General features: G+C 43.6%; 1 protein-coding gene across 1 annotated transcript; it reads left to right on the forward strand.

Moving 5' to 3' along the window:
• The first annotated feature begins 2,276 nt into the window (after positions 1 to 2,276).
• stom (stomatin) lies at positions 2,277 to 15,783 on the forward strand. The gene is made up of 7 exons (XM_083639146.1): positions 2,277 to 2,430; positions 3,785 to 3,894; positions 4,381 to 4,453; positions 10,081 to 10,163; positions 10,258 to 10,461; positions 13,065 to 13,199; positions 14,749 to 15,783. Exons 1-7 carry the CDS (start codon positions 2,373 to 2,375, stop codon positions 14,935 to 14,937), a joined length of 852 nt encoding a protein of 283 aa, XP_083495272.1. The 5' UTR covers positions 2,277 to 2,372; the 3' UTR covers positions 14,938 to 15,783.
• The last annotated feature ends 256 nt before the right edge of the window (positions 15,784 to 16,039 follow it).

Here is a 16,039-nt window from a genome sequence, read left to right on the forward strand (position 1 = left end):
TGCAGCAGCAGACTGGCATTCACAGAATTGTCAGTCCTGTTTGCTGTGATGTCTTCAGAGATGTCCTGTAATAGCAAACACTGCAACAGGAATTGAGCTGGGGTTCAATTTAGAATGTTTTTGTTGTTAAGTTAAAACCGTCTATAAATGTGTTATTTTTGCCTGTTCTATTCAAAGATATTTCTGCATACTGGGCTCTTGGGCATACACAGTCATGGAATTGCATAAATTGGGTATGACTGGAAAGCTGAGACTCTCCCCATAGTAGCAATTTGATTGTAGTGAGACTTGACGTCACTGTACAATATGGCCTATTGTGACCTCTAGGGTCATCACAGCCTCATGAACTTTACAACCTAGGTGCATTCTGGGGATGTATGGCTTTCCTAGGTATATTGATAATACGGGGGTTTCTGAGCAATTTCCAGAACAGAAGCGCTCGCCAACCAATCACTGAAAAATGCAATACAGAAATCTCCAAATGTCTAAAGTTTTTTTATAACAAATCACAGCATCCATTGTTTCTATGATGTTCCTGAGTGTCTTAATGTGTTTTTCCCCCAATTGGATCAATCCAAAAATTGCTGTAACAACCTATGAGACATAATTGAGCACCTCATATATTTATCATCATAAAGCCCAATATACACTCGAAACTTTCAACATTTGAATAGACACCGATCCAAAACACGTTTGAATAGAAAAACCATTAATGGATGAGTTAAAGAGAGGGGGAAGGAGACAGAGAGAGAGGGGGAGGGGGGAGCTCAACTGTCAATCCTGAGAAATTGATAAACAAAAAAGTTACAAATTCCACTTTGATGAACTGAGCATACTTTATTAGAACTACATTCTTAGTGAATACTCCAGAAAAGATGTCATCATTCACACCGAAAGGATGGCTTTCCTATGTTGGTAGAAAATGGTTCCAATATAACTCAATATTATGCGTATGTATTTACACAGATCAAAATACTGTAAGGTGTTCAGAGATCCTGTGCAGCCTGTCACAGATCTGAGCAAAGAAACCTCTCTAAAGAGAAATGCAGCAAAAACAATGTAAGGAAGGCCATTAAGAGAGGTACAAACCAGTGTAAAAAAGAAAAATCACTCAAATCCTGCTTCAACACTGGGAGTGACTTTTTTGTTGCTTACTTCCTGTAAGGAGGCAAACTGAAATGCATATAAAGACACCAGTAGAACATCAAATAACCCAGCAGGATATCTACAGATGATGATAACGAGTTCAATGCCTCTGCAGTGGGGTTGAGGAAACTGAAATTATGAGAGTGGTCATATTCTTACTCAATTATTATTGTTGTTATTATTCCTGGGCTGTACAACAACTAGACTGGGACACGTTTGTCAGGGCACAACAAACGGAACAATTTTGTCAAGGAGTGTGATCTCCTGCCCCTCACAACGAAGCACCATTTTTATCGGTATTGTCCCATATCCAATATCTTGTACTTATTGCGTATGGAACCGATCACCCTCTCCACATGGACTTTGAGATGAGCTATCTGTCGTGTTTGTCCCACATCTTCTGCATCCATCTGACAGCGTCCTTTTGTGAATGCAGGGCTCTTGACCTCTGCACACATCATTCCCACACTGTCCTTGATGTCAAAATCGGCCAAAACCAAATCACCAGGTAACAGTTTGTCAAGAACGCCACTGTTCTCCGTTATCAGCTTATCACTGGCTTGTCCTCCCCATCCCTTGGAAATGAATGACACAGCTCCTTGAGGAATTCTAAATTCCCTCTGCAAAGGGCAAACATGAGCAAAGAGAACTCTGGATTCGGCGGCACAGGCATTACTACAGCTACAACATCCGGGTTCCGAGCTGTATCCGAGCGGCGTCAGTAGCCTCTGTCTGTAACGTAACGTTAACGAGTCTGCAAAAAAACAGCGAGTTTGACAGTTGTAAACAAACGTAGCTAGCTATTACTACATAAAACAAACACAGAAGAAAGGCTAGATACGTCGGACAAGCATGTTTACCAACCGTTTGAACATTTAAATTGAAAGTAGTCGGACGAAAACAACGAGAGTTTGACAGCATTTATTTGACAACACGGAAATTTAAACCTGGCGCCTTCCCGAAGTGGTACCCGGATGTAAATGTTGTTTACATGGTGACGTCACGGTGATTTGGTCTCGAAGGGGGCAGTGCGGGCAGTGTGGGGGGCGGGTCTCCAGACAACGACGTCACACTCCCAGGCCGCTACATCTTTTTTTCTCGCCGAGAAGAGCCTGGTGACGCGAGGAGCAGTTTCCACTTCAGTTCCAGTCGGTCAGGCAGTTATCAAAACAAGGAGATAATTACTTTCTGTCTCAAAATAACCGGCTAATTCCTAACGTTAAACGATGGACTGTCAGGAAACTGTTGCGATGAAAGAGGCTCGAAGACGAGAACGTCAATCAGGTCGGTAACGCTTCTAATAACGCTTCATGCTCAGTTCACAAGTGAAGCTAGTTAAGCCAACGCGTTAACTAGCCAAAAGTTGTTTAGCACGGCTACGCAAGGCATTCTGCTTTGACAGCAACAACGCTTCTGTAACTCACTTTGAGCTATCCACTGGACACTGCACTTTAGGTGTAACATAACCTTAAAACGGCTCAGCAAATGGCTATTTAGCGTGTAAACGTTAGCTAACGTTGCCACGCCCCATACACATGCTAGCAGCCTAACGTTAGCTTAGCTAGCCTCTGTTTTGTCATAGTTTCACTGTTATGGCTTTACAATACAAATAGTCATGTCATTATATTCTGGACAAAATCATATCATTTAATGAGCACTACTACAATAATGGTCGTGCCAATGACGCATAGAGAACACATCCAGGTTAGTAGGTCAACTCACTATAGCTTAATATCACGTTCTTACATGTTAATGTCACTGACACACCATTCAGTTCATGCATAGTACCCACAAGCCGTTCAATACAATACCTCATACAGAATAGCTGCAGCATGGTGTAATTAGTTACCAGTGTTTAGCATAACAATTGTGTCACAGCTGGTCTGGATAATAGACTAGATTTCTTGAAGTGGGTGTGTGTACATGACACGTTTGAACATAATCTTTAACATGGCTGACCTCAACACTAATGTGACATTTTGGGGTTCAAAGATTGAAACATGCATGGTTCAACCTGCCTCCCAAGCAAGTCAAAGTCAGTTTCCAGGAATACACCTGAAATATAGGCTGCTCTTTGAATAGCCTGCTGTGAAAGTGCCAAATATGTTGACCTATTTCTGCCTGAATTGTGATTTGATCAAAACTGTGCACATATAGGGAGCCAAAGTGAACATCACTTCCTGCCTCTCTCAGCGTACCAGCGGCAGCATCTGAAAAAATATAACCCCATAGGCTATCAGCTGTTATATATACATTTAGGTTATGGTTAAGGAATTCCATTCTCTATCACCATTCATATTTTTTTCCATTTAATCTTTTTCATTGTATTCTGTTTATTTGTCAGGGACAGTGTGCATGTACATTAATCATTCTCAGTAAAGAACAAATAGATGCCTTGCACCAGAGTATAGCTTCAAGCTAATTTACATCTGTAGTCCCTGATAGGGCACCATAAAACAAAATACATGCAGTCAAACATGGGGCACCATTAAAATGCCAAAGGAAATCAACAGAAATGCTGATAATTCAGCGGACAACAACAAATCACAAACAACCGAGCGCCTAGTGTTCATTTCGTCGACGAAAAGTTTTTTGAGTGTTTCCCTTATTTTGGCTCCTTATGTCTTACTTTCCCCAGCCTTGGAGAATCCAGAGACGGACATTGGCTTCTGTGGCTGGACTTTGGTCCTCCTCTCTCTCATACTGATGTTGGTTACCTTGCCAATCTCCATATGGATGTGCATTAAGGTCAGGGCAGGAAACTATCTTTTTTTTATTGCCCTCAAATTTGCAAAGTTTACCAGCTACATTCTCTACTTTACCAGCCCAGTTCATATTTAGATTAGAAACCTCAAAACATAGTTGGTTGCAAGCCAAGTGTCTGGTTAAGTAGACTGAGTAAACTGAGGGTGGCCTACTCTGTCTATTCATTGCTTTGGGAAATTAAATGAGTTTGCACTACAAGGCCACTCCCTGTATTGTGTGTATTATTTAGAGTCCATAGAAAGCACCCTTCTCTTATTGCCATGACGGTAAGTAAAGCTGGTGGACCATTGTTTTGTATACTTGGTTAACAAGTAACATTAATTAAATTAAATTGTCAAAGCCTAGTATTCACCAGCATCCATGATAACAACTCATTATCCAATCACAGGTAGTCTGTAGATCAGAACATCAAACAATGGAAAGAAAGGAGTGAGATATAAACAATTGGTGTGGTTTGTCTGCACACAGATTGTGAAGGAGTATGAACGGGCCATCATCTTTCGCCTGGGGCGCATCCTGCGAGGAGGAGCCAAAGGACCAGGTCACAAATCCCCTGTACTTTGTTCGTCTCCCAGCAGGTTTATCAACTCCGCTCCTATCTATAGTTCTTTCAATGAAAAAAGAACAATCGAAATGTATTTCACTGTGTTGTCAGTCCCCGCATGGACTACTCTATTTTTGTGTCGCGTTAGAGCGAAAAGTAAATATTTAATTTATTGTAACGTTCTCTGGAGGGGCGTAGTGCTTTATCATTTTAAATATAGATTAAGCCTCTACGATATCTGTATTGTCTGTGCGTTGGCATGCTAGGAAGAATCGAGCTCCTGTTCAGTTTGACTGTATTTGAAGATTACACTGTCTTTACCTAGTACCTTACTTCCTGTTTTTCCTCCATCTTTGAATCAGACTCGCTTTAGCCAGGGCTCGACATTAACTTGTTGAGGCACAAGTACATTTAATTTACCTTTCATTTGTCCAGGCACAAAATTCACTTGTCTGGGTAAGAAAAAACAAAAGAACAACGCATAAATAATATGCATCATTATTGGTTATTAGACACTGATCATGATTATTGCCTGATAAAAACATCTGCGGCACGTGGAAATACACTATATTGACTTGTGTGTGCATCTATGCACAATAAAGCAATAACAAGTTAATTCAATGTAAAAGAGTGGCAACACTTTGATAAAATAACACAATATAAAATAACACCAAAGCAAACAAACATAAAATCTACAGGAAGAAGTTAACAGAGATGATACAAATTATAAAATTAATAGAAAGCCAGGATAAAAAGATGGGTTAAGACGCTGTTTTAAAAACTTTCCACTGAGTTTGCAGCTCGAACATGATGTCAAACTTAAAGCACTGTCTCCTCTGGATTTAAGTTTGGACCAGAGAAGGGCCAGAAGGCCTTCATCAGAGGACCTGAGTGACCTTACACTTTTTAAAGGGGTCAACATGCCACAGATGTAGCTATGAGCAAAACCCTTGTAAGGCAAATTTTAAAGTCACTTCTATATTTAACAGGAACCCAGTGGAGAGAGTCAATTACTGGACTCATTAAGACCTACAGACGTCTGTCATAACTTAGCAGCTGCATTTTGGACTAGCTGTAAAGAGTTCTAGTGGCCCCGGCTGGCTGAGGCAAGCAAACAAGGCAGCACAGTAGTCGAGGCGGGAGGAGACAGTGGCATGAATCAGTTTTCCACATCATGGAAGGATATAAGAGACTATTCTCGCAATGTCAGACTTTTATGCATCATAGATAGTTTGCCAAGGTCGTTTGGCTTAACAGACATACTGTATACAACGGTCACGGTGTACCGTATCATCCAGAGGTCGTGATAACCAAATATTTTCCATCATTGACGTATTTTTTCTTTTCTTTTCTAAACAATGACAGAAAAATATAAAGGCTGGAATTACCAATGCCACTTGAGCCAGAGTTTTGAGGTAACAAAAAAAAAGAAAGAAAACAAGACGAAAATCTGTTTTTCGTTCATGAATTTTTCCTAAAGGCTTATGGTTTCATTTCCGTGTACACGAGAACATGGTCAGACCCCTCGTGGCGATATCAAACATGCAATATTGTTGAGGAAAAAAGAAGAGGCGAAAATGTAGTTTACAAAATAAAACTTTTTCAAAATCTCTTTTTATTTTCATTGATGAATAACGAGGAGTCCAAATAAGGCGGAAGGGAACTGGTGGGAATAGCGTGATCGTCACATGTCACATGCTACGTCCTGTTAGTGAGTGAAGCTCCCCGCTTTCAGGTGAACACGCTGGCAAGTGCACATGTATCGGAGGAAGCCTTGTGTGTCTACGGCTCCCCTCCAGAGCGGCACAGGGGGGTGGGGCAGCAGGGGGACTTGGCCAAGGGGAGAAAATGGGGGCAGGTGGGAATCAGAAAAAATAAATAAAATAAAATTCCTGTTTCGTGTCCTATGCTGCATGTAGTCATGTGCCATCAAATTCAGCAGCTTTATTCTGTCGGCTGGTGCGTCTCTTTCTTTCTGTCTCTGGTGTTGCTTGTCACTCTGCCATTGATCTGTGTGTGCAATGTGCATATTGTGTGTGTGAGAGTGAGTGTGTGCACTAAACCTGTCCCTTTCTGTGCTCTGTGCTCTGACCTCTGACCTCTGTACTAATCACTTTGACTCATCCCTCCCTGTTAGTCGTGCATGTGTGGCAAAATTGATACCATCAGACCGCTAGACCAGACACTAGACCAGACACTAGACCAGACACTAGACCAGACACTAGACCAGACACTAGACCAGACACTCGACCAGACACTAGACCAGACACTAGACCAGACACTAGACCAGACACTTTCTGCAAAGCTGCATTCTTAATCATTGAACCTGTGTTTTTCATCAGATAAGGATAAGATAAAATCTCATGTCAAATACATGGGGGGGAAATGGTTTTGGCTAGACTAGATTGACTGAAATGTTCAATATAATCTGATGACTAAAATGCCAAAATAAAATAGTTAATAATTTTCTTTGACTAAGATCAGACTTAGGCAAATAAAACTTGACTAAATAAGAACGGGATTAGGTTGACCATTTGAAACGGGACCAATTATGTGTTATTGTGACTGTTGGCAAGCAACCCTACGTGGCAGAGTTCCAGGCCTAGAGAAGAAGAATCACATACTGTTGCTTGTTATGTGTTTGGTGTTATTCAAATCCTCCTGGCTTATCAAGGGACACACAATCCAAACCATGCCATCAGCTCCACCTGTGCTTTAGCCAGGTTGAACAGAGCTAGTGGAGACAACATGCCATCAGCTCCACCTGTGCTTTAGCCAGGTTGAACAGAGCTAGTGGAGACAGCAGACAAGGAGGCATTGGCCTGGTATTGTCCAGTCTGCAGTCTGATTCTTTTTCTCAGCATCAGCAGCAAGTGGTCACATGACCCAGCCCTTCCCCTCGCCTTCCTCCTTCTTCATCTCTAATGCACTCTATTGATTTAAACCCCTGACTGAGTGATGGCTGCCCTCGCCTGCTGGCTTGATGATGCAATCGCACTCAGATGCGGGACAAAACAAGCGGCCTGAGATCGCCAAGAAAAGAGTCAGGGTGGTCTCGGCCCGCTTCCAAACCAACTCTGGAGCGGTTTGTTTCTGGTGAGAACGTGATCCGACCTCGATCCGACGCGATTGCAGGAAACCGTGCACGTTTTTGGATAAACCAGCTCCCGTAGCCACTAGCCAGCTGCACTGTGCGTAATGGCCTAAAGAACGAGCATTTTTATCAGTTTTAAAAACAACGTTGTCATTCTTCAGATCCTGTTTTTGTGACTCGTGAAACTAGTGTTTGTATGGATAAACCTTTGTATGGATAAACCTTTGTATGGATAAACCTTTGTATGGATAAACCTTTGTATGGATAAACCTTTGTATGGATAAACCTTTGTATGGATAAACCTTTGTATGGATAAACCTTTGGGGATTTTTGCATGATTGCAATCATGGACTCGACCAACTTACAATATGGTGAATGAAAACAAGTTGTGGTCATCGAGCAGAGCCAGCCTTCTTCTTTGTGATAAGATTGTCTGATTCAATCAGCCAATCAGGACAATCAGATTGTCTGATACAATCAGACTGATTGCAGTGTCTTCTTCCCTGAAATGTCCGGTAGGCTATTATTAAATTATTCATTCATATTTTAATGAATAATAATAATAAGCTGACCAGAGGGGGAGAGGGGAGGGGGGCAATCGTACTTGTGCACGGCACGGAACAGAACAGAACGAAAGCAATCGTTCCCAGTGAGAAAGAAGACAGGATGACTAAAAACGCATCTCTTCAGTCTTGCTTTTCCTATCCTCTATCCCCTCAGCACGGCCTGGGTTCAGGACAGCACTATCAATTCAATTCAATTCAGCTTTATTAGCAGACTCAGGTCCATAGGGATACATACACGGGGTTAACATACAAGAGATACAACAGGCAATAAAAATCATAAAAGAATGTACAAAAAGATACATAACTTAACGCACAGGCAGAACATACAGGCATTTTAGCCAGTGGACCCTTAAACTTGATGTATAACGTGAACAGCTCACTGAAGGGCTTGAAAGAGCTACAATGATACCGTTTGTTGACACATCCAGCCTTTTCATAAACTTAAACATTAGATTTCTTAGGAGTACTTTAAAAGTCCTCACTCCAGCAGTGACAAACATCTGGCTAGCACTGCCCCCTCTGGGTTGTTTAAGGAGTATTCTCATGGCATCATTATATGCAACTTGCAATCTGTGCATGCTAGACTTTTTATAACATGACCACAGGTGTGCAGTATAAAGCGGTGTGCAATATGCCTTGAACAAGGACACTTTCACTTTAGTGGAACAATGACAGAACTTTCGGGCAATAGTGTTTGCTTGAGCATACAGCTTCCGACATTGTCTGTATATATCATCGTCATCTGTCATTTGATCCGTAATAAAATGGCCAAGATATTTAATCTTATTCCAGACCTCAAGACTATTGTCTGATAGTTTAAAGATAGGAAAGTTAAGGCGTTTGTCCTCTTTAGTTCTACATATTAGAACAGCGCTTTTGCTGGCGTTATATTTTATATCATGTTGCACACCATATTTAGAGCAAATATCAAGGAGCTGTTGTAGACCAGCACTACTGGGACTGAGGACCACCAGGTCATCTGCATACATCAGATGGTTTACTAGTGTTTCTCCGACCATGCATCCTGTGTTACAGGTTCTCAGTTGAGCAGACAAACCATCCATATATAAATTAAATAAAATAGGAGATAAAATTCCCCCCTGCCTCACGCCATTGCTTACACCAAATGGAGCTGATATACTCCCACCCCATTTGACCTGCATGGTCTGGTGGGCATACCATACTATCCCCTCAGCACGGCCTGTGTTCAGGACAGCACTATCCCCTCAGCACGGCCTGTGTTCAGGACAGCACTATCCCCTCAGCACGGCCTGTGTTCAGGACAGCACTATCCCCTCAGCACGGCCTGTGTTCAGGACAGCACTATCCCCTCAGCACGGCCTGTGTTCAGGACAGCACTATCCCCTCAGCACGGCCTGTGTTCAGGACAGCACTATCCCCTCAGCACGGCCTGTGTTCAGGACAGCACTATCCCCTCAGCACGGCCTGTGTTCAGGACAGCACTATCCCCTCAGCACGGCCTGTGTTCAGGACAGCACTATCCCCTCAGCACGGCCTGGGTTCAGGACAGCACTATCCCCTCAGCACGGCCTGTGTTCAGGACAGCACTATCCCCTCAGCACGGCCTGTGTTCAGGACAGCACTATCCCCTCAGCACGGCCTGTGTTCAGGACAGCACTATCCCCTCAGCACGGCCTGTGTTCAGGACAGCACTATCCCATGACTGTTTTTAGTCCCTTTTTATTCTTATTTCCCCCCCATACGCTTTTTATTGTATTTTTATACTGTACAGTGTCCTTGAGTTCGATAAAGGCACTTTTTAAAATCTGAATTATTATTATTATTATTATTATGATTACCTATTATTATTATAATTATACCAGAATAGCATTCATTCCATCCTGTGTTTTCAAACACTTGGGTGCGCTGACGTTTCCTCACTATTAGTATTGATAGAGGCTTCAGTCTTATTTAAATCTGTGTTTGCATGTGTGCTCCCACAGGCTTGTTCTTCATCCTGCCCTGCACTGACAGCTTCATCAACGTGGACATGCGCACCATCACCTTCGACATCCCTCCACAAGAGGTGAGACACACATACACATTTGTATGTACCATAACAACCAATCATCTTTACCGGTTTCCATAAGTTGTAGTTCCAATGGCTCCTCTGCTCCCAGGTGTTGACTAAGGACTCTGTGACAGTGAGTGTGGATGGTGTGGTGTACTACCGGGTCCAGAATGCCACCCTGGCTGTGGCCAACATCACCAACGCCGATGCTGCCACCCGCCTGTTGGCCCAGACGACCCTGAGGAACGTCCTGGGTACCAAGAACCTGGCTGAGATCCTGTCTGACCGTGAAGAGATCGCCCACAGTATGCAGGTAAAGTATAGGGGTGTCAAAAATAATCGATTATAAGATGCATCGCGATGCGGACGTGTACGATTCTGCATCGATTCGCAAATGTCAAAAATCGATTATTAATTTTTTTTTTTTTAAATAATCAAATAAAATATAATGGAAGTACATGCAGTTGTTTATTTTAATTATGGATCATAATACAATGCAATTCTAAATGCACTTTTATTTTAAAAGTAGCCACACTGAGAAAAAATAAAGTGAGAAAAAATAAATCATGTATTGGGGGAAAAAAGTGAAGCATCGATTTAAAATGCATCGTCATGCATCGATAATCATAATCGAATCGAATCGTAGCCCACTGAATCGTAATCGAATTGAATGGTGAGGCCAGTGAAGATTCACAGCCCTAGTAAAGTACCGTGAAGAGATCGCCCACAGTATGCAGGTAAAGTACGGCAAGAGTGTGAGACTGCTAGGCCATGATAGACCCCTAAAATAATGCACAACAACGCTTATATCGTCCTACAGCAAATAGTGCCAGGTTAAAACGAAATTTATATATTATGGATATCGAATCAATATTCATTTGAAGGATCTGATATCGATTTCATATATCCCAATATCGATCTTTTAATATAATGCCTTTTCCCGTGGATGCTTGAAGCGTTAACCCCATCATACTTGTTTATATATATATATAGGATTATAATGCCACTTGCTTATTAAAGCCAATGTTTTCCATAAGACTGGACATGTTTTCCATAATTCAAGTGTTGACTGAACTCTGTTGGTGTCAGCTGAGCTAAGTAAGTAGTCATGTGTGTGTCAGCTGAGTGTTGAAAGTGGTTCAACAGACTGCAATTCTTCTTGCCCTCTCAATAATCCACAAACAAAGTGTGGTTTCCATGGAGACTCATCGACTTTAACTCTAAATAGAACTAGGGATGTTCGATATTGGCTTTTTTACCGATATCCGATAATGTCCAACTCTTAATTTCCGATACCGATGTCAACCGATATCAACCGATACCGATATAAGCAAGCTTTCTTTCACCAAAATTTCAGGTAACAAGTTACATAATGTAGCTTAATGTAGCTGAAGAGTTTAATATATAATATGCTCCAGTGGAGCTGCTCAGTGGCCAACTTCCAGGTGTGTGAATGTGAACAGGGCACTCCTGAAAAAGAGAGCATTGCTCTCAGTGAGACTTAAAAAAAAATATATATATATCGGCATGAAAACCGATACCGATATTTTCCGATATCGATTTTTTTATGCTAATATCGGCCGATAATATCGGTAGGCCGATAATATCGGACATCCCTAAATAGAACCACAAAATCTTAAAAATCTGTAAAAAGGAGACATCATGGCAAAAGTTATTATACTTTTATAATTACACAACAAATGTGTCAGAGTCGTCAGAGTCTTTGTTTGGCGTGGGAGCAACAGGTCCATGGCAGTGCACCACACCAGCATGTTCACAGTTTGTAATTCAAACTAAGTAAAACCTACATGGGCCGATGTTCCATTGATTGCACACCTGTTAGTTTGCCAATTGAACCAATTATTTATTTGATTTCTTCATTAAACTTGTACTGCCAGTTTATGCTACTGTAAATGATTCAATACTGTATTTATGGCAGGTTCCTGTTGGTGTCAGTGATCAATAAATAATTAATGTCATTAATTAGGCCTGACAGGAAGAGAGCTGGAAGGCAGGACTTCCACAGTTGGATGTGGATGGATGGAAGCCTCAAAGAGAGCTTGGCTTCACCGTGGGGATTTTTAGAGTTTTCACTGAAGTAAACATGACAGGGATTCCCTTTCCATGTCAAATTAATTTACTTGTATTTACTGTAATAATAATAATAGGTTCTATACCTCATCTCATCAAATGTGAATGTTCTGCTAAAATTGTACAGTTACTTATTTATTAGGAAATTATTTCAAACTTCTCAATGGTAAAATAAATGGTGAATTTCTCAGATTTTAACACATCCAATGGCTATTGTCTTGTGCTATACATTATCCTACAAGGCACTTTAACTATGTGTTCAGTTAGTTTGGTCTCCAACACCAGTGTGTTGCTGTGGATGTACAGGTGAATGTCTCCCTGTCTGTCCTCCTCAGTCCACTCTGTCCAACACCAGTGTGTTGCTGTGGATGTAGAGGTGAATGTCTCCCTGTCTGTCCTCCTCAGTCCACTCTGTCCAACACCAGTGTGTTGCTGTGGATGTAGAGGTGAATGTCTCCCTGTCTGTCCTCCTCAGTCCACTCTGTCCAACACGAGTGTGTTGCTGTGGATGTAGAGGTGAATGTCTCCCTGTCTGTCCTCCTCAGTCCACTCTGTCCAACACGAGTGTGTTGCTGTGGATGTAGAGGTGAATGTCTCCCTGTCTGTCCTCCTCAGTCCACTCTGTCCAACACCAGTGTGTTGCTGTGGATGTAGAGGTGAATGTCTCCCTGTCTGTCCTCCTCAGTCCACTCTGTCCAACACAAGTGTGTTGCTGTGGATGTAGAGGTGAATGTCTCCCTGTCTGTCCTCCTCAGTCCACTCTGTCCAACACCAGTGTGTTGCTGTGGATGTAGAGGTGAATGTCTCCCTGTCTGTCCTCCTCAGTCCACTCTGGACTCTGCTACAGACGACTGGGGCATCAAGGTGGAGCGGGTGGAGATCAAGGACGTCAAGCTGCCCCTCCAGCTGCAGAGAGCAATGGCTGCCGAGGCTGAGGCCACCCGCGAGGCCAGAGCGAAGGTATTCTCTCTCTCTCTGTCTCTCAGTGTCTCTCTCTCTCTCTGTCTTTGTCTCTTAGTGTGTGTGTGTGTGTGTGTCTCTCTCTCTCTCTCTCTGACACGTTTGCCCCTTTTACACATAAGCCCTTTTCCCACATGCGTACCGGAAAATTACCTGTAAGTCAATATCGGACATTTCCCTTCACACTTCGGCTCGCGCATGTGGGAATCTATCAGCGAAATTGCCTGTATGTGGGGTGGGGGGGTGGGGGGGGGGGGGGGGGGGGGGGGGCAGAGCGAGTGGGGGAGTGACGTGTCGGCAAAACTCTGAATGGTGAAATAAGTTTGCTTGTTTATCCGTTCACCTGCATCGCGTTGAAGCACTTTTTACAGACTGGCTTCATTTGATGTGTCCGGGCTTGCCTTCGCTGTCGGCAACGTAAGCAAAATACTTCCACTTTCGCTTCATGCATTTGCCCTGTCGGGCTGTGACTGAAGGAGGAGGACGGACTGTGGCCAGAGAGCGAGCAGAGAGGAGAGGGGAAAATCAGCACAGCACACCCACACATGAAGCTGACATAGGCTACTGCTCTTATTATCACAAGATCATTTCGCCAGTTTGCTTTAATGTGCGCGAATGATTAGATTATGCCCGCTGGAACATTAAGCAACGTGTGTACACCTCGCCCATGAGAGTGTCGCGGAAAATGACTGCACCCGTTTCTCACTAGTATCCGCTAAAGCGCATACCGCTCTTCTGACAGGCTGGAAAGTGGTGAAATCTCCGCGACGACGGGGTCGCGCTTATACCGGCACGGCGCCTTTCTCACATGCAGGCATTAGACCACGTACCGGTCATTTTGCGGTACAAAGCACATGTGGGAAAAGGGCTATAGAGTAAGATTGCCTTGTTGACAGTGCCGTTGGTTTCCCCTGTTCTAGCTGTTACATACTATCTGTAAAATGACTGTAGAATGTGTTCATACGTAGCATTATCGTTATTATTATAGGTAAGGTGAATCTGATATTCAAGAAAAGGACAATTCCCAATATATGCGCAGTCCGACTTCGACCCCAGAGGAGTTGCTGACCACAGGCCTGTGGTCATCCACACGCAATCCATTTAGCAGGTCTCCTCATATAAGTATCTTGGGTTTAGATTTAGTTATATAGTCTAGATAGTTAGATAGGCTATATAACAGATTACAACAACGACAGTGGAAACAGTTGACTCGTCTCACACTGAGCATGTGACAAAAGGATCTCATCTCTACACATTCAGTTTGCTGTTTGCTGTTTAAATAGCTGTTTAAATAGCCTTTCATTTTTCATCTAATCATCTTTCTCTCTCTCCCTTTCACCCCCCCCCCTCTCTCCCTCTCTCCCTTTCACTCCCCCCCCCCTCTCTCTCCCTCTCTCTTTCACTCCCCCCCCTCTCTCTCCCTCTCTCTTTCACTCCCCCCCTCTCTCTCCCTCTCCCCCTCTTTCACTCCCCCCCCCCTCTCTCTCTCTCCCTCTCTCCCTTTCACTCCCCCCCTCTCTCTCCCCCTCTTTCTCTCCCCCCTCTGAAGGTGATCGCTGCAGAGGGAGAGATGAACGCGTCGCGGGCGCTGAAGGAAGCCTCCCTGGTGATCAGCGAGTCTCCGTCGGGGCTGCAGCTGCGCTACCTGCAGACGCTCAGCACCATCGCCGCCGAGAAGAACTCCACCATCATCTTCCCGCTGCCAATCGAGATGATGCAGGCCTTCCTCAAACACTGAGGAGCACGCTCAGAACGCATCAGCTGCACGTACACACCCGCACAAAACATACACACCTGCACAACATACACACCTCCACGACATACACACCTGCACAACATACACACCTCCACAACATACACACCTGCACAACATACACACCTGCACAACATACACACCTGCACAACATACACACTCACACAACATACACACCTCCACGACATACACACTCACACAACATACACACCTCCACAACATACACACTCACACCCAGACACACACTTGCAGTCATTCGTTCAGGCCCTCTGTCTACTACGCATGTCTCTTTTAACCAGTAGTGCTTATAAAACCTTTGGGAAGTGCTACTGACAGCTCCTTGTTTTGATATGAGACAGCGAGCTAGCAAAGAAAGCTACTGCAAATTAGCTACCAGCTGCATATTTACAGGTCTGTAACTTACTGTAGCCAAGAGTCAGCCAATAGTTGGTGCTTGGGGAATGGTTATTTTCAGTGTTGTGTATGAGCGGTAACTCAAAACAATCATAGCAGTTTAGTTTAGCTTTTATCATTTTACTAAGATGTCACAACAGCAGGTAATGCTGCCAGCTCCGAGAGTCGAACTCTTGATAAAACTAAAACCAAAAAATAAATTGTCCAATATAAAGGTTGAGGCCAAGAAGTGCTCTGGACTGTTGCGTCAGCAGCAGCGGGGCGAGAAGCTAGCGGAGGGCACTCTCCCTTTGAACGTTACACATCGGTAACAGGCGCTCTCCTCTAGAACGTTACACCTCGGTAACAGGCGCTCTCCTCTAGAACGTTACACCTCGGTAACAGGCGCTCACCTCTAGAACGTTACACCTTGGTAACAGGCGCTCTCCTCTAGAACGTTACACCTCGGTAACAGGCGCTCTCCTCTAGAACGTTACACCTCGGTAACAGGCGCTCTCCTCTAGAACGTTACACCTCGGTAACAGGCGCTCTCCTCTACAACGTTACACCTCGGTAACAGGCGCTCTCACTAGAACGTTACACCTCGGTAACAGGCGCTCTCCTCTAGAACGTTACACCTCGGTAACAGGCGCTCTCCTCTAGAACGTTACACCTCGGTAACAGGCACTCTCCT

This window comes from Poromitra crassiceps, assembly GCF_964638095.1.
Source record: "Poromitra crassiceps genome assembly, chromosome: 6".
Taxonomy (NCBI): Eukaryota; Metazoa; Chordata; class Actinopteri; order Beryciformes; family Melamphaidae; genus Poromitra; species Poromitra crassiceps.